General features: G+C 40.8%; 1 protein-coding gene across 6 annotated transcripts in view; it reads left to right on the forward strand.

Moving 5' to 3' along the window:
• Positions 1 to 19,558, forward strand: part of LOC126402421 (syntaxin-1A-like) — a 93,542-nt gene that overhangs the window by 36,416 nt on the left and 37,568 nt on the right. For all 6 annotated transcript variants that reach the window (XR_007571173.1, XR_007571174.1, XM_050064395.1 and 3 more), the window contains exon 3: positions 2,438 to 2,537. Coding sequence is in view for 4 of the 6 variants with exons in the window: in XM_050064395.1 (XP_049920352.1) it covers positions 2,438 to 2,537 (100 nt within the window). In the remaining 2 variants the exon portion in view is untranslated. The remainder of the gene's footprint in view (positions 1 to 2,437; positions 2,538 to 19,558) is intronic.

Raw genomic sequence — 19,558 nt, forward strand, 5'->3', positions numbered from 1 at the left:
CAAAAGTTTGGTGATGTCAATGGGTCACAGGCTTGATGCAGTTATTGAAAGCAAAGGATTTGCAACTAAATATTAAGTCTCATTCACTTTAATCTATTTTAAGTTTATATGTTCCAATACTTTTGCTCACCTAAAAATTTTGTGTTCCATTACAAATAATGCTATCTTCTAAGTTGTGTATCAGATCCAGATGTAAATACCTGGAAATAAAAGCTGAAATGTTGATCTCCTGTCTCATATTCATCTTTTGATGTCAAACCCAAATGTTTTCAGTCTACAGCAAAAGTAAACGAATTGGACTCACTGTTCCAATACTTTTGGAGGGCACTGTATATATACACAGAAAACCTCCTCATTAGAACCAGACACAGCTGGTGTAGGTGGACAGGAGGGAAGGTTGGGAAATGGGGATTGGCTGACAACAAGGGTGTGGTGGAGAACACTAGGGTGAAGCAAACAAGACTAATACAGAACAGGTGTGCAGGGAAGACTCTGGGAACAGGGAAGGACAAACGAGACTGATGAAGACAGGTGTGATAGAAAGTAAAATCAGGCAAGTAAAATCAGACATGACACATGAGGAGAGAATCTACAAAAATAAAATGGGAAACAGATTAAACATAAATGATCAACATGAAACAAGGAAGAATACAAACAGAAAACCCCAAAACAAAGTCCACAAGATAACAGAACATAAACAAAAACCCAGGATAATGACAGTATGTGCATGGTTATATATTTATAAATGATAAATTAATTATGGGGTTACAGCTGCAGACAGGTGAAATAAGTCCAAGGGCGGATGAGCTGATAACAGCAATCTGAACCTACTAGTCAGTAGGGTTGGGTCGGTTCTTGGTAATACCAATTTGGTTCGGTACTCCGTCTTGGACCGGGTTTTTTTTTTTTTGAGACCGACCGGACTGCATACTTGGGTGGAACGTAGGCGGAGCGAACTCTGCGGAGGTCCGCCCGGTAAAAGCAGACGTCCGCCATCCCTGTGTGTGCAAAGCACGACCGCACGGACTCCGCTCCACGCACCAGTGTCACACAAGACTGCTCGGCATGTATTTTTCACATCACGGGGATTTTTCAGGGACATTTTACAGGAAACTACAACGCGGAATTGCGCTCGACTCTGTTTATAGTACGCCCGAGTCTGTGAGCACCTGTGTCTGCCTCTTCGCCAAGCGCATAGCGAGAGANTTGGCTTTGAGCCAGACGAAGGAGGCAACCCTTGTTTGCACTGATTCAGTAAGCTGCAAAATTTATTTGTAAGGAATAAAAGAAACAACGTGTTACTGTCACTCTTTTTATTTTAAATTAGTCAATTGCGCCCCCAAGTGGCGAAAATCCAGTATTACCGACTTGATGCGGTTTTTCACAAAAACCGGACCGTTTTTTTTTCCTCATACCGACCCAACCCTACTAGTCAGTGTCCAATTCTGTTACCTTTTGATACTAAAGCATACAAGCATATTTTGGAAAGTAGTTTATTCGTTGTGACAGCATTTTGGGGAAGGCTCTTTCATGACTGGCTTGACCTCAACCCCATCCAACACCTTTGGGATGAACGCAGACTATGAGCTTGACTTTATCACCCAACATCACTGGCCGACCTCGGTAAATGCTCTTGTGGCTGAGTGGGAGCAACTCCCTGCAGCCTGGCTCCAAAATCTTATGGAAAGCCTTCCAGGAAGCACGGAGGCTGTTATTGCAGCAGATTAATGCCCACAGTTTTGTAATTAGATACTCAACAATCAAACATGCATGTAATGTTCAGTTATCCAAATGTTTTTTGCCATGTAGCCACATCATCTTTTTGTGCAGCTCTGTAGTTGTTTTTTTTCCACTGCAACGTCTCATCCAAGCCCTGATTCACACATTCACACTTTAATATTCAGAGCTACTTAACACGTTGTAAAGACTCAGGTGAGCGGTGGCTTTCTGAGCAGTTGAGAATCAAAAGAAGAAAAACAGAGTAATTTTACGGCACATAGTGATTCACCTTTCCTGCCAGTTGTTGGTGACTAAAACGATTTCAAAAAGCATTCATCTGAATGACGTGGATGTGGCTCTATTTGTATTAATTAGGATGTTTGTGTATGATAATTTGATAGATTTATACAGCCATGTTGTCTGCAGATTTAGTCCACACATCACACATATCATCATCAGAGACTGATCCAGTGCTTGAAAAAGTTACAGAGAACAAATGATTGAGCCCACAAAAACATGAAAACCTTTTTATATGTGTATGTTCTTTCACTTAAGCCTGCTTCACTCTGCTTTCACTCTGCCTCTAATACGATAATGACATCTTCCGTTTGGTATCTATCAACATCACTCAGGCTAATCACTGGTACTTCCTGTCTCAGCACTGAGGAGATCTAAAGTGTCTTTTGGTCTCTCTCCTGCTGTCTCTCTGTCTTGACAGGTGGAGGAGATCAGGGGTTTTATCGACTCTCTGGCAGAGAAAGTTGAGGAGGTGAAGAGGAAGCACAGCGCCATCCTGGCTTCACCCAACCCAGATGAGAGTAAGGCTGTTTGTCTTTTCTGTGTTCTTTTGCTTGTTTAATTCCCTCAAACATAATTCTGTCAGTGGAACAAGTTCAACAAGCTGTATTTTGATTAAAACCATACTTGAGTAGCTGGTATCTGATCGAATTGGATCAAATCTTGAAAATGGGTTGCTCAAAAAGAAAAAAAGGATTCTGTAATCAGATTAGATCAGGTAATCGAGATTTGGTTTTGTTCTGCATCAGACCTTCAGTGTGTATTGTTCAAAGCCTTTTAGTAGGATTGGGATACCATTGATCCAGAAAAAATCACAATTATCTGTATCCCAGCAGAAGGGTGGATTCAGGGTGGATATCAAAGGGATTTTGTCTGGCGGCGGGTAAAGTACTGAAAATTTTATGTAATTTTATGGGGGTAACTTGAGTAGTGAAAAGTACCATTTCAGAAACCTGCTCAGTTAGATGAAATTATAGTGAATTATAGTGTCAGACTGAAGCTCCCAGAACCTTCAGTCTGACATGGCCTCCATTGAAGGCGATTTACAAGGGGGAGGGAATTTGATTTTTCCCTAACCAATCAGTAGAGATCAACGACTCACCCAGAATCTGACATCATTAGTATCCATGCCTCGGGGGTGCTGAAAACAAGCGAGCATTGCCCGTTTAAAATGTCTCCGTCGTCATGCATGCCCAGCTGCATCGCCGTTAAATCCAGTTTAGCAGCTTCCTTAATTTGGTCCTCCATTAACGCGAGTAGTGGCGAAATACCTCGATAGCATCATTAATGTGGTCTGTAGGATCTGTAGCGGTCGCCATTGTTGTTATCCTTACCAGTTACCCACCGGCGTACAGCTTGACATCAGCGTGGCGCTGATTGGCTAATCGCTAGACCCCCGGCGTTCACTGGTCCGTCCATCGTTTGGACGAGATAAATCGCAAATTCATTGAAGTATGCCAGACCAGAGATGCAAGCCTACTCAGTTGAGTGGGCGGGGTCTATGGTCTGGAACCAGGCTAATGAAATTACCCAGTCTCCCACTGTCTCTCCATCTCTTCCTCTCTTCCTTATGACATCAAAGATTGACATTACACGTGAGAAATTAACATAGAATCACCTACAGTATGTTCAACTTACCTTTAAGTTTTTAAAAACAGAGATCTCAGTGTTTTCAGGAGGCACAGTAGCACCTCATCATGTAACTTGTCTTTATTTAGATTTTGGTATAAAATGCAGCCAGATGTGGTCAGCGTTTGTTACTGGAAGCTGCCTCTTGTTCTGGGTTTTGTCCCTGTCATCATCGCATCATGGTCACAAGACAGGTGGTGCTTCTTTTTCTTCCAGGCAGCTGACAACTTGGCATCTGCAGGAGAGGTGCTCCTTGGGCACTTTAATAGCTTGTGATGTCAGTGTTAATTTCCTTCAAGCAGTGATCACTTATAGTAAGAAATGTTGATTTTTTTTTAAATGGTTTGCCTCTTGTTCTCACAGTCTCCTCCCACTAAAATAGTGCAGCAATCCAACGGAGGCTGTGAGCAAGTTGAGGCAACAAAATCCAAAATATAAAGTTTGTGCACAAATACAATTTATCTTTATAGATTGCATTGATGCCGAATTGACAACAATGCTGTCAACAGATGACACCTTTTATTTTAGGCTTCAAGAGCTCTGTGTTTTTGGAGACACATAAGGAATTGTTAATATGTCGTATTTCTTAAAGGGGGTTTGGCTTCATATTTTCCACTTGAAGCAGGATGGGAGATCATCTCAAAAGAAATCTGGTTGTAGCCCTGCAAAAAGTAACCCTGCAAGATCCCCAGTCTTTGCAAAATCCAGGGTGTGACTAAAACTCACATTGTCTTTAGATGTGAGAGGGTGTCAGACTTTAGTCTCTAAAAAGTCTTTCAGTGTCTTCTAGTGCATGGTAGGCATAAGTCAATCAGCTATGTCTATGTTCAAAAACTATGTGAAAATGCCCCCAGATCTCAACTCAGTTGAAAACCTATTAGAGATTTTAGAGCAACATGATAGACAGAGCGCTCGAACATCATCATCAATACAGCAGATGAGGTCTTTTCGTACAAAACTCTTCATTATTAAGTTATTCTTACCCCCAGTTACCACAGGTATGACCAAATCAACCTTAAGGATTATGGCTGCTGTCATTTTTTCTTCTAATTTGTCACCCATGTGTTTTTACCATGTGATTCATCATGAAATTATTATTGATTCAACCAAAGAAGCTTCTATTGTCCAAGCCAGGACCGATCCCTTTGCACACCTATATTCTACCGCTCTGCAATGATAAAACTGTTTAATACTGCAGTGACTCAGTAATGCGTCAGAAAAGCTCTTAATGGAAAGCAAAAGGAGAATAATTACTGTTATCACCATTTTAACAGCAGCAGTGTTAGATCACACTGAGCATAAGAAAGAGAGATGACTCAATTCCTTAAAGGAAACTGAGGAAATAAAGAACAATTTGTGACAGAAGCAAAAAGCCTGCCCATTGATGGAGACCATGATAGAAGTCGGAGAGCCTTGAAGACAGCTGTCCTCTTCCACCAATCAGCCCTCTCTGTCCTTTAGAGCTTTTATGCTCTCACTGTGAAATCTCTTTCACTCTTGTTTGTCCATTTTTCTCCACTTTTCTGCTCCCTTTCCATTACTCTTTAGTCCTGTCTTTACCTCTTTGCTGTTAACACCATCTCAATTTCTTCTTACCTTTGCCCATTTCAACCACTCTCCTCTTTACCTTTGTTCAGTCTGTGCTGGATGCTGCAATCCATCTTTTCTCCTCTCTTTCTTCTCCTCCATCTCTGTCCACTCACACCTCCTCCTTTCTTGTTTATATTGTGGCATTGATCTGGACCTCCGCTCTCAGGAGGGAGATGTTACTCGCACTAGTAACAACCCCCCGATCCCTTTTCTTCTCCCTGATTCCCTACGTCCTATGTGAAAAGGCATCGATCTGCTTGCAGCAGCAGGCATCAGATCAGCCCTCTAACTAGCCGGGGTGTGCAGAAGACATACTGAGCGGAGCAGCTGCGAAGCAAGGTGCTGCATTTATGATATGAATACTTCCACAGGTCTTCAACTTTGCGACAGAAATCGATGCTAAGTGTGTGTATGTGTCTGCCTGATAAATGCACATCATTCAGCAGCTGATGTAAATGTCACGGTCATACATTACACGGAGGTTAGCATCTTCTTTGCTGTCTGTCTGTTGAATTGTCTGAATACCTTCATCATGCTCCTCTATCTCCTGAGCAGCAGATTTTATATTGTGTGTGTGCATGTGTGTGTGTGTGTGTGTGTGTGTGTGTGTGTGTGTACAACTCTTTCTTCTACAAATCAAAGTTACATACAGCTAATTAAAATCACCTAACGCATTTTGTTCAGAAATATAATGCTGCTTAGATTACTGTTTTTTTTTTTCAAGCAGTAAACAAGAACAGTAGTAGTGCACAGGGAATTGGACTTTCCAAATTGTGAGAAAGAAAAATATATTTTTTTTAAAATGATCATATTAAATGTGTCTGCAAGACTGCAAGAAGGTCAATGTCAATGTTTCTCATTACTTTTCCTGACAGTATCTGCTACTGACAACTACAACGTGATTAACATTTTTATGCAACTCAAACTAGAGGAAAAGTGAGGAGATTACCATCTCAATGGGGGTTATGTTTTGGGTACCATGAATATCTGTATCAAATGTCAAGGCAGTCTATCCATTAGTTGTCTGGATATTTCACTAAAAGCCCCAAATGCATACCTGCAGTAGTTGTTGTGATATTTTAATCTGCTGCCAAGAAATGGGCCAACCAACCAACACTGCCATCACTAGAGCCATGCAGCTGCCAACGCTAGAGATCCAGTGCAGTTGAAGTAAGGTAATGAATTGCCCCAAATTCACTTAATTACAAAACAGTAACACTGACTTAAGCAGACAGGAAGCAAACTTCTGTCTCTGATGTCAGAGTTGTGTGCCTCAATTGAGTCCACTCAAACATCCTGAGCTCCTCACTACATCTTTTTACGTGGTGCTTAAAATTGGTGGCCATGCAGCAGTTACATTTCCTCCAAGCAGCAACCTCCCGAGCTGAATAATGAAGCCAATACGTAGGTTTTAAAAAGCTGCAGTTCGTCTAATGGCCAGCTGAGGCCAGCTCTGGAGGCGACTCAATCCCCATAGACCCCCATGTTAAAACGCTTGACCTTACAGCAGAGATAAACATATGTACATCTTAGTTTTGGTCTTAATAGCTAGTTTCCCCCTTCATGACAACAGCACGACAGGAGAAGATATATAAATCACAGTATAGTTAAGGGCGGGCTGCTTTGAGTGACAGGCTGTCTTCTGACAGCGTCCATGGCTTTTCAGTCAGATCCACCCTGCGCTCCTCCACTGCACCAATCTCTCGCCCCAACATGGTCACTTCAGGCTTCAAAAAGCCAAGATGGTGACAGCTGAAATGCCAAACTCGAGGCTTCAAAACAGGAGTCCGAAAACCAATGGGTGATGTCGTGGTAGCTGCATCCATTATTTTTTACAGTCTGTGGTTTCCTCCAAAACGTCTTAGCCATTGAAAATTAGTATATAAATGAGTATAATTCATATAAGATATGGTTGGTGATAAAACAATAAGAACAATGAAGTGTGTTGTTTGCCCATTTGTGTTAATAGGTGTTTTCAGACCAAACAGTACTGACTTCCTAAGAAGAAACTGCCCACTGGGGAGCTCCCCATAGAACTATGTACTTTTTTGTGTTTGTATTCACATTGTCAATAGGGACACTGAGGCAACGTAAGGTGGTTATCAAAGATTTTTATATTTCGCTTTGAGTCAAGTCAGTTTTATCTATATAGCGCCAAACCAACAAGAGTTCCTGTTCCTGTTTCTGCGTTGGGTGTCCCAGCTGTCCCAGGTGTTGGCTCGGACCCCTGATGCAGAAACCGGCTTGACATGGGCCAAGACCCCTGACTCAGGAACAGGCTAGACGCTGGCTGGGACCAGACTCCGCCGACTGGGTTGCTAGGCAGCTGAGACTCGGGGTCGCTGGGCAACTGAGTCTCTTAGGATCAGAGCAGCTTAGGAAGCTTCCTTCTAGGGGCTCCAGCCTCTAGATACATGGATGATAAAAGGACAGTGTGGCCTCACATCATTTTGATGATGAAGCTTTTTCAGTCAGTATTTTTGCAACATAGAGTCTTTGCTGGTTTTCTTTTTATGTTCTCCCTTGTGGTGAGAGGGCCTGCTCTTTTTCCGTTCTAGTAAATCAAAGTTCATCTCCTTCCTGATGAGAATGAGTCTCCTACTCTGTTCCTCCTCTAACACAAGTGTTTTCCTTAAAGTAGTTTCTCATCTAAATCCTCCTCTTCTCACTCTTCCTCTGAAAATAGGTGCTGAGACTTTGAGTGTGTGATAGTGAGAGTGATTGCTGCGTCACACCTTTACTTTTTTCAGTAGAGGTCCTTTACAACACAGTGTAACATTGTGCGGCGGTAAACCTTCTGTTTCTGTCACGGTTTATCAGTTTCATAATCACATCACATCTCCCCAGCCACCACCCACCTGGCCATCTTCACAACCCTGACCTCACCCCCCCTCTCCTCCTCCACTTCTTCCTCCCCCTCCGCTCAGGGAGCTTTTGTGTTTGCTGACTGAAATGTTTTCTGGTGATCTCCGAGGGGTTAACTCAAGCCAACTAGTGGAGCCCGTATTAATAAACACACACATACGTGCACACACTGACACACATGCAGCCGCCTCTGTGTAATATTACCTTCGCCCCTGCATTACACATCATCCCATATGACAGTTTACCCACCCCCTAAATGAAGCATAGGAAATGTCCACCAGGGAATTGCAGTATATAGTGTGTGTGTGTGTGTGTGTGTGTGTGTGTGTGTGTGTGTGTGCGTGTATCTGTCCACGCTTGTTTCTACATGGTGGGTGTTAAGGCTTTGTGTGTTCATGTGGGCTGTGCTCAGCATCTGTGTACAGTGGTAGGTACAATAACGATGATAGATTAGGTAATAGCCGTCAGGTCATAATGGGTATTGAACCTGTGTTCCCTCATGAGCAAATTCCTGTAATGCAGGAAGGGAGAACACAAATGCATCTTATATTTAGAAGCATGATTGAATTCACGTTGCCCATTGAATAATTGCATTATTTGTTTTGTTTTCTCGTTTTGTTCGTTGGCCTCGTGCAGCGCTGCTTCTCCTCATTTTGATCGATGAGACTGTACTTGGAAGATTTCATAATGAAAGGCTAAAAGTTAGTGATGATCGCTCACCTTTCCTTCAGAGTGAGGTTGATTTGAAATGAAATACGATGTTTGGCAGGGTGGAGGTATTAAAACCTTTAAGAGAACTTTTTTAATCATTAGAGTATTGGACACTGAGACAATGTTGCTTTTAGATGCTTCCCGTGGTTAACTTGTCACATTTTTTTTCTGCTGTCAACACTTTTAGTTCAGTGTTGTATCAGATAGCAGTTGCCAAAGATAAAGACAGTAGGCAGTGAATTTTTCTCACTAACATCCCATGCCAGACATCCCAATATATTTGACATGACAGATAAATGCAGACTACACTGCATACTCACATATTAGGTGTTTGGCTTATAAACAATGCACGAGAGTGTTGTTTGTGTGGTTTAAGGCCCTGTTTACACCTGGTGTTTACGTCCTGGGTGATGTGATCACAAGTGGAAAACTGTCAGTACAGGTGTGAATGCACAAAATATGTCCTCAATGCACCTTGAGATGTGATCGCAGAGACCACAGGGGGTCTGGGCTGCATGTGGCCACATTCTTTCAGCAGTGTGAACGCTAATGTGTCCTGGGCCACATTTAGGGACTGCCTACTCAGCTGACATTCTTGCTTATCCCACTCCCTGATGGATAGGCAAACTTCCTGTTGGTGCTGTTACACAGAAGCAGAGCTGAAGGACCGTCTCTGGAGCTGCTCTCATCTGGTCACCTCAACGTGCGCTGGCTAGCAAGTTTTTAGATGTTAATTTAATCATTAAATGATATATTTTGGGCGGGGCAACACAATGGTTTGAGTTGAAGGTGTGAGAAAGAATAGTATCAGTAACATTGTTAACACTGTGCTACATTACAGAGAAATACAAAACTGTACTAATGACCCTTCATTAATATAGGCCTATATTTTATCTACAAGTGCACGTCACACACTGAGCGAGCCGCCTGTTAATGACGCTGTCGGCAAAGCAGTAATGATTGTGCTAAGTGGCTAATGGGCTTGTAGCTACTAACATGTTTCAGATGATACGCCATGTTTGTAGTCGACCAATGAAGATGAGTTTACATATCACCTTGGGTTCGTCCTTCACCTTCTCAAAATGATCCCACACTTGGATTTCCTGCCCGACATGTTATTAACTAGCCTGTGGAATAACTGCAGGTACCAGCCCTGGAAATTAGGGGCCATACATATGCTGCATCTTTAACTGCCTGGAAAACACAAGGTCGGGCACTGTGAGCTACTGTTGTGCCTTTTCTTGTGCCAGCTTTCAAGACTGTGGTGGCAGGTCGCCTCTGAGGTTGCTGAGCAACCTTAACAAGCATCATACAGCCAATGTACCTGAAATGCTGAGTGCAGAGCTGATCTTCTTCCAGGCGCTGTTTTTAAGTCTGTAGGCCTGTCGTCTGTGGGACAGATGTAAAGCTCTGGGTAGCCCTGCACTAACATGATCAACTTTCCGTATTTATCACAGACTGAATATTTACAGAAGAAGGGAAAGATATCTGTCGGCTGTGATTGGTTTGTAACGTGTCTCCTGTCTGACTGATGAGCGTGGCCTCTTCCTGTGTCCTTTCAAATTGAATTCCCACATGGTCCAGTCATACAGGTTTTGATTTATTTTGACAAGGTGCAGCTCCTGATAGAGTTTCATGTTTTGTTTTGTTTTTTTGTTTGTTTTTTTGCTCTGCAACTAAGCGACCAATGAAATCTTGCCAACTAATGACCTTTCTGGTTGACTAATGTTTGGTTGGAATGATTCACGTGTTTATTTGCATATATAATGGGAAAAAGAGAATAACAAGTGGTCACTCAAGACCCATGTGGAGATTCATTCTTCTGCCAGGTATGAACAGACAGACACAGAGCTGTTCACTTTTGATTGGATCACCCAAGATGCCTGTTAATACCAAGTGTTAATAGGCTCTAAGTTTGTGTAGTTTTGACATGTATGGATACATTATCATGTGCTTGCTTACCTTCAGTAGATCCTTGCCTCTGTGAGTATTGTAAGTAGTGTCTTGTAAATCCCGGTGAGCTGGGTGTATGACACTTGGAAAAAAAATATTCTTGTCATTCCGAATCAAATACTTTTTCCTTTTACTTCTAGTAGGAACTGCAGCTGCCATCAAAAAGTACATAGTGTTGCATGCAGTATGCACACAATCAGGACATACTACTTTCTCATAACATTACACCCTGAACTTTGACCCTCTTTCTTTTATATGCGTTACCATAGAGATAAAACAAACGCCAATTACGGAGTTCTCCAGAGACAGAGATCAACCCAGGGAGCTCTGCTGTTGTTACTTTGTAGTTTATCTTTAAAGTTATAACTGCATAGATTGTAGATTCGAACATATTATATTTACAACAGTGAAATTACATCTGCAGTTCTCTGTCATTGTTATTTTTATAGTTATGTCCTGTTGTTGTTTGTAATATTTATGATTATTTTGTTCACTCAAACAATCATTCCTATTATTACTATTGGACTGGTCATCAGTCACTTGAATGAGGTGTCATCTGGCATTGTGACTTCTGACAGCTGTCAATCAGCTGTCAATCAATTGTCAAGCTGTCATCTGTCTGTGGCTCAGTCAATGTGATGTATTGTCTGCTATGCAGAGGATTGTGGGTCAGAATAGCCAGAAAAGCATGCTGGCTTGCATACTGCAAAATCGGACAGGATGTAGTAGAACATCCTGGTATTTTTGGCATACTGCATTTCAAATACTATGTATTGGGACATACTAAATCTTTTTCTGGCACACTATATAGTATGTTAGTATGGGTATTGGAACGCACAGACATTTTTTGCACCTTCAGACAGTTCTCCATAGTTGTTCAAATTAGGGATGCTCCTGGCGACTAATTTCCCTGTCGACTTAACGAAAATTTTAATCAAGACTATTCGACTAGTTTATAAAGAGGAAAACACTCAGAAAACAGTCAAAATTTAATCTAGTTCATGGTGTAACTTCACAAACAACTGGGTATTATTCATTAGAAGAAGCTAAACAGCAGCCCAACAATACCATCTTTGAGCTAAAATTAATTTAACCTACTTCTCAAAAAGTACTGTGTCTACATTTCCAGTAAATTAATCATATAAAAGAAGATAATCCATCCATGCATGACATCTGACACATGTACGTGACAACAGTTTACACTTGCAAAAACACTTACGGGCAATTTTATAGTCTCCAATTAGCCTGACATGTTTGTCTTTAGACTATGGGAGGAAATTTGAGCAGTGGTCATGAAACTTTGATCCCAGTGCATCTAATGTGCCTTCCTGGTCTGTACATTAAAACCATGTTAGACAAGCAGCCTGGAGTAATACCTTGTAATGCTGTCTATACTACTTAGAGGATGAGAAAATCAATGTAAACCTAAGAGAAGAGCAATAGAGGGACTTAAGATTTAGATGTCTGGCTGCAGAGTGTTGGATCAAAGTCCAGCTGCTGAACTGCTAGAAAATTAGTCCACAAATTAGTGTAAACTGAGCAACTCAATCTGGACTTGTCACACAAAGAAGAGGACTTAAATGTTAATTTGCTTTTGTTTGTTCAACTCCATTTTTAAATTTTGCATATTTGCTCTGGACCAGAGAAACATGGATCTTTTGTAACTTGGTTTTCACTTAAACCAAGTCAGAGAGGGAGGGAGTGTTAACTTTTAATGTATTAGGAGGACAAATTATGTATATTATGGGTGATGCAGTTCTAATTATACACCTCACACACACTATAGAAGTACAAAATTCACAGTTTGAATTTTGAACTGTCACCATGCTACTGAAAAATGTACTTAAGCTTCCATTTTAATTAGATGCAGAGAATCTGCTCCCTGACACTGATACTTGAGAGTTTATTTAACAACATTTCTCAGTCTGTTTTTCCAACCACTTAGTGCTTGCTCCCTCTGACATCTCCAGCCTCCAGTTTCTAAAGAGCATCTTTCCTCTGACTCTTAAAAGTCCTCAACTCACAGCTCTGGTGATGCTTGTTTTAATTGCAGCCTGTGAGTGTTACTATTTCTAGCATCAGTTTTTGGCTGAGTGTGCTCCCACCCTCGGAGTGCTGTTCGCCAAAGCTTTCCTCCACCCTCAACCAAAATCTGAAAGTGTTGTGTAAGTTCCTCCATCTCTCTGTATTCCTTTTGTTCTTCCTCAGTCATTTTTTCTTTGTCTCTCTCTTTCATCTGTCTCTGTTTCGTATTCTCTTACATCTCCCTCATATTGTCCAAGCTGATGTAGTGTTATTGCCATTAAGGACATGGCTTTATACTGTGGAATAGCAATATCCCTCTTAAAGTGAGGTTAATACAATGTGGACGGTCAAAGCCAAGGCTAAGAAAACACACACACACACACACACACACACACATACACAGATCTATGCACATAATGAAGGTCAAAGCTGGTAAGATAAATCAGTTTAACTGCCCTCTATCCTCTTGACTCCTGAGCCAGCGGTCAATGAGAGGCGCGTGGTGATAGTGCTTTAATCTAGATTGAAATGTCAAGTGTTAGGTTTCAGAGTGACAGTAACACTCACAGTAACCCTGTTACACTGTCTTGGAAGATGTTGCAAGAGAAAGGGAGGTTGTTAGAGAAAAGAAAGGGATTGTCAGCAGAGATTTAATCAGGTACAACACCCACATCTGCTCTTGAGTGGTGCCCCACAAAAGATATCATATACTGTGTTTTATGTGCTGCAGAAACTGTGACCATGGTAGACATTAGTCTAAATGGATTTCTAAGGGTAGAAAATGTATTGATGAATGTGGCTTTCCTTAGTATGGCATCCACAATACAACACAGGATCTCAGGCTTAAGGATATAGATTTATAGGATTGGCATGGAGAGGGTTAGATTAATGTTCTGTTTAATAATCATTGAATGAGTGCTCCACCAGTGGAGAACTCCTGTAACAGTGTCTACTGGATATTTACTTAAGCATGCTTGTTTGCTTTTGGGTATCCTTATTTATTTACTTATCATTTCTGTCTTTTTTGTATCGTATTAGGCTGTTACTGACCAACATGTGTCACTGTGTCAACCCAGTATGGCCAGAAAAAATGTTGGCATTGTATGTTTCAGCAAAACACAGATTTGTTACACTTGCACGTTATTATTTGGCAGATACATCGAAACTTTCCGTCTTAATGACATGGTTAACGTGGGGTTGGGTTTAGACACAAAAACTACTTGGTTATGGTTCGGAAAAGATCATATTTTGACCAAAAATACCCAGTTTGGAGGCCGACAAATTACGGCAACACAGAAATGCCAAAAAACTGCAGTTCTTTGACTGTACACTTGAAGCAGGCTCCAGTTGCCAGTCAAACCCCATTGAAGCCCATGTTAGAATGCTCAACTTTACAGCAGAAACATACATGTTTCAAACATTATAACCTGGGGCAACAAACGGCTTTGGTCTCTATAGCTAATATCACCCTTTATGGCAGCTGCACAGGGGGGGTGAATATTTTTCTAACTCACTCGTTTACATTTTATTAAGGGTTAAAGTTACACATAATTAAGGGCAGGGATGCTTTGAGTGGCAGGCTGTCTGCCGATAGTGTCCTCAGTTTCTCAGTCAGATCCACCCCTCGCTCCTCCGCAGTGCCAGCCTCTCACCCAAATATAGTCACTTCTGGCTCTAAAAAACCCCAAGATTGCAACGGCCAAAATGCAGAACTCGAGGCTTCAAAACAGGAGTCCACACACCAATGGGTGATATCAATGGTAGTTACATCCATCATTTGTACAGTCTGTGCCACTATCCTGACAGGAAAAGAAGGGATGTCGCAGAAACAAAAAAGGTGCTGCTATCTCGGCCAGAAAAGAAGTGATGTCTCAGCAAAAAACAACCACTTTTCGTGCCTAAAAAGCCGCTCAAAACAAAGCAATGGGTCCGTAAAAACAAGCTGTTTTCATGCACTGTTAGTACGTTTTCCTACGAAAATTAACGCACCAGAATTTGTTCATATCCCATATAATCATAAGCCACTAATGTGTGTAATATCCACATATATGGGAAGGCTGTGATCATGTGACCAATGTGCTGACGGTAGTTAAGAGTAAATAATGAAGCAGTCCCAGATGATTGGAGGCTGGGGCTGTGGATGATGATAAAACACAGAACTCCCCCCTGAGACTTTTCCCAGGAGACCGGTGTTTGAAGGAACCGAGGAACACTGAGTCAATTTAAAGTACGTCATCACCATGTTTCTTTCTCTAAACCTAACCACAGTAACTTTACTTGCCTGCCTCCGTAACTTTACATTAAGTGCTTTACTTTACGTTAAGTTTGTACAGTCATTTGTGGGACACTAATTCTCTTCATGTTTGTGCATTTTTGTAGGATAACATACAAACTATTACTTTGCTAATAATACTTTACTAAAAAATACTCACAGCTGCTGGAAACAAAACAATGACTTGCTAAATCACAACTGGTTTTGTTGTTTGTTGGTCTCGAACAGTGGTTGGCAGTTGTTTGCAGCATGGCAGGCATCGATATAAACAATTTGATATGTGTGAAATGTGCAAATGTACTGTAACATGTTTGTGGTTTGCAGAAAATTACAATGCCAACATTTTCCTCTGGCGACTGGGCTGCGCTCTCCACTTAACTTATTTTTTGTTTCATTTGTTTTCGAATGTGTCCTTATACTGCATTGTGGGGTCATTGTGGAATAAAGAAAAGTCTGTAACAGGCTTTTTAAATAGTACCACTCTTTATTGATTTTAGAAAATCCATGCGACAGCTGTCAGACTGGAAAGGTACAGATGAGCAAGTGTGTTGGATCTAGCGTAGTGGTTCAACTTTATCTGTGCCGTCAGTTTGTCATTATCTGAGTTCATCCTGTATTCCTGCAGTAAGGCAAATATCAGTAATGTTTGAGGGATGAGCTCACATGCTGTCTCTCCGAAACATCAGACAACTGGACTCTAGACGATCAATAAACACACAAAGGACTGGTAATATATTTACAGAGAGAGCAGAGAGAGACACAAAGAGGCTGCAAGATGGAGAGAAAAGATAAATGGCTGCAAGTTAGAGATTCGAGTGGCAGCAATTGACCCTGAGTTAGAGCGCAGGAAACAGAAGTGGCTTTGGTGTCTTGTGTCGTGGTACCCTGACATCAGACTGACACACACACACACACACACACACACACACACACACAGTGTCACTATAATAATAGGATCAGTTTTATCAATGTGAAAGACAGACTGCTGATTGTGACAGTCAAGAAGAAACCTGGATGCCGTTCTTATACAAGTGGATAAATGCGGGTCCATGTCATTGGTTCGACAGCCCATTGGTTTGACATCCAACGCCTCGCGGCGGGCGTATGGTGCGCCGCGACCGGCTTGAGGCGGAGCAGGCTCACGGCTTATGTGTTTGTCGCTTTCTTTTTCATTTTAACCCACACCATGATCTTTTCCTGACCCTAACCAAGTGGTTTTTGTGCCTAAACCTAACCAGACCTTAACCACAGGGCATCATGATGATTTCGGAACGGACTTCGGAACAATGAGTTTAATATGGTCGGAACAATGGGATGTCGAACCAATGGGCAGTTCCCGATAAATGCTGCCACTGTCGAACTAAAACTGATGTAGGATTGTAGCTTAATGCAGAGAAGAATTGGCCAGGATTTCCAGGATGTTTATCTTTTAGTAAATCTCAGTGCTACTAAGTTATGCAGCTTCCATCCTGATCAACAGACACTAAGGCGGGCAGTATAGAGCAAGTGAAATCAGATCTGTTGTATTTTCAGAGACTGACAACACGACGTCAAACAAACACTAGTACAGTATGAGTTGGCGCCTTTTTGGGTTAAAGGTGTTTAAACTGGTAGAAAGGATTTCTGCACACTTACATCTATACAGTGTTTCACTTTACTGTTGAGCTTTTGGTTTATTAGACCTTCATAAGAGCATATATCAAGGGGGGTTAAAGGTGTTCGCCACACCAGATATGATATTGAGCTGTTTGAAATTGGGTAATGTTCAATGAGCATGTGCCTGTTTGGTCTGCTTTGTTTCTTTGCATTGTTTCTGCCACTCTGGTTTGATTTTGTCATGCCAAACATGCTGAAATTGAATCTGTTCCCAGAATATTGCCATGGGAATAGTGACATACAAAAATGTCCCAGTGCTTTGGTGGTTGAAGATGCATTCATGTAACTACAGTTTGTCCTAGTTTTGAGTGCATTTGTTGCATTAAGAGGAAGTCTTATGGTGTTCTATAGTTTTGTTTTTTATTGTCAAATACACAACAAACAAAAAAAGACCAAACAATAAATTAGTTCAAGGATTCTCAATCTTTTGGTACTGAAGGCCCACTTCTATTAAAAGTTTCCTCAAACCACCTTCCCAAATAAATGATAGAAATAAAAAAACATACTATGGCCAAATAAAAAGGAGAAAGAAATAAACTGGGCTGTAAATATGTGTTATGCCACTATCAGCTGTTAATGTTGTGATGACTTTCTATTCTGCCTGAGGAAATATTAATTTGGCTTCCCAACACATCGCGGGTGTTATGTGTTTAAGTGACTCCTGAGCCTCGATGGTTTTGGCGCTTCATTTTACAGGATTTCACCACTTTCAGCTCAGCATCACTGGCTTCCATTATGAATCCAAATTCAGTGTATTCAGGGTCATATCTCCTCTCCACATACTTGAAGCTTTTACTGGCACATGGTGGCCTTCCACATCACTTTTCAGTTTCAAAAAACAATTTTGCATCACTGCATCCAGGGGAACATTTGCTAGCTATCAGTGGCAAATCAGTTTGTGTACCTGATGATGTGTTGTGATTGGTGTACTGAAAATCAAATGGAACTGGTTACTGAAATTATCAATCAAGTCAGTCAATCAATTTTATTTATAAAGCCCAATATCACAAATCACAATTTGCCTCAGAGGGCTTTACAGCATACAACATCCCTCTGTCCTTGACCCTCACAGTGGATAAGGAAAAACTCTCCAAAAAAACCCTTTAACGGGGAAAAAAACGGTAGAAACCTCAGGAAGAGCAACTGAGGAGGGATCCCTCTTCCAGGACGGACAGATGTGCGATAGATGTCGTACAGAACAGGCGCGACTCTGTAGCTTTTGTTGCCTTTTGTCAAGAGATGCATTATTTTACCTTTTTTAGTGTTTTCTCAATTATGTGTTTTAATTTGATGTAATTTATTTGGATGTAAAAGAAGTTAGTTTTGTAAATAACCAAAGTACCGTTTCTAAATTTACAGGATTACTTTGGTGTTTTTCAATCTAGACCGCATTAGATCCCTACAGAGATAGACCTTTTTGTTAAGAGTAAAAAAAGATTTCTTTAAGCAGAAACAACCCTAAAATTGCCATCACCAAATCCACCAAATTTAGATATACAGTAATTTTATCATTGTAAAACACACTTCATTCAAAGTCAACAAAAACAAAATGAAACTCACAAAACCTGTCTTGGTTCGACATTTCACTGTTACAACAATCTCCAACTCTGGTTTGGTTGAAATAAACCCTTAATTCACCCAGTTCCATGTGCTCTATACACACTTAAACTACTGTTTATTTAACATTTTCCCCACCATTGCCAAGATTCATTTATGACAGAATGCTTCCCCACCATTAACGAGATATTCCAGCAATTCCAGATAGGGGTTGCTGTTACACATCTTGTGAAATAGAAAAGCACTGCCATGTCCAAAAAAACAAATGAAGAGGAAGATCCGCTGGAAACTGGAAGAAGATGTCGTTCAAAGCAGTGGAGATGCTGATGGACTCAGACTCCGACAATTCCTGTTTTGATCAACATCCTGAATCTGATTTGGATGAAGAAGTAAACAAGTTTAATGGGACGAAATGGGATCTCTACGATAGTCACAGTGACATGCGGACAAGATGACCACAAAGAAGAAGCAGACAGCAGAACACTGAGCGATCACTGAGCAAGGCAACGTGTTGTGCTATACCTCAGAGAGAATATTATTTTCATTATTGTTATTATTGTTGTTATTATTATTATTATTATTATTATTATTATTATTTTCATTTATACAATTCAAACTGACATGAGGAAATGAGAAAAAAAACAAAAATGTTAACGTGAAATAGATTTTGTACTTAAAAATGACTGACAAAAAACAACAGACAGCTTTTTATCCAAAATGTTAATTTAATTATTTTTTTTTATGAAAATGCACAAATCCAAGTATTGATAAAAATGGAATGGAATAAGAATTAAATGGGTTTTTTTTGTGTTAAACAGAGGGTCTCCTGCTTAGTTTCATGTATATACAATTTACATATATACAGAACAAATTATTCACTCAGAAACAAAACCATGGGAAAACAGAGTCCAGGTTGAAAAATACTTAAGTTTCCCTTTAATCTAACCAATTGGTGTTAGCTCTGCGGCCCCCTAAATGGCACCTCGATGTCTTTAGACTATCTCTCAACTTTCCTACACTGTCTGAGCTTCTTAGCCCCAAGCCAATTGGTTCCTACAGTCGACATTAAAGGGCCAGTGTGTAATATTTGGCATGGTTTATTGTCAATCTGAATCTGAATCTGAATATTCTACCCATTAATATGTTTATACAAGTGTATAATCGCTATAAAATAAAATTCGTTTGGTTTTCGTAGCCTTATAATTATGCTTTTATATATATATATATATAGTAAGGGCCTTGCTTTAGAGAGGTCGCCATCTTGCGCCGCCATGTATGTACGGC

This window comes from Epinephelus moara, chromosome 2 (genome assembly GCF_006386435.1).
Source record: "Epinephelus moara isolate mb chromosome 2, YSFRI_EMoa_1.0, whole genome shotgun sequence".
NCBI lineage: Eukaryota > Metazoa > Chordata > Actinopteri > Perciformes > Serranidae > Epinephelus > Epinephelus moara.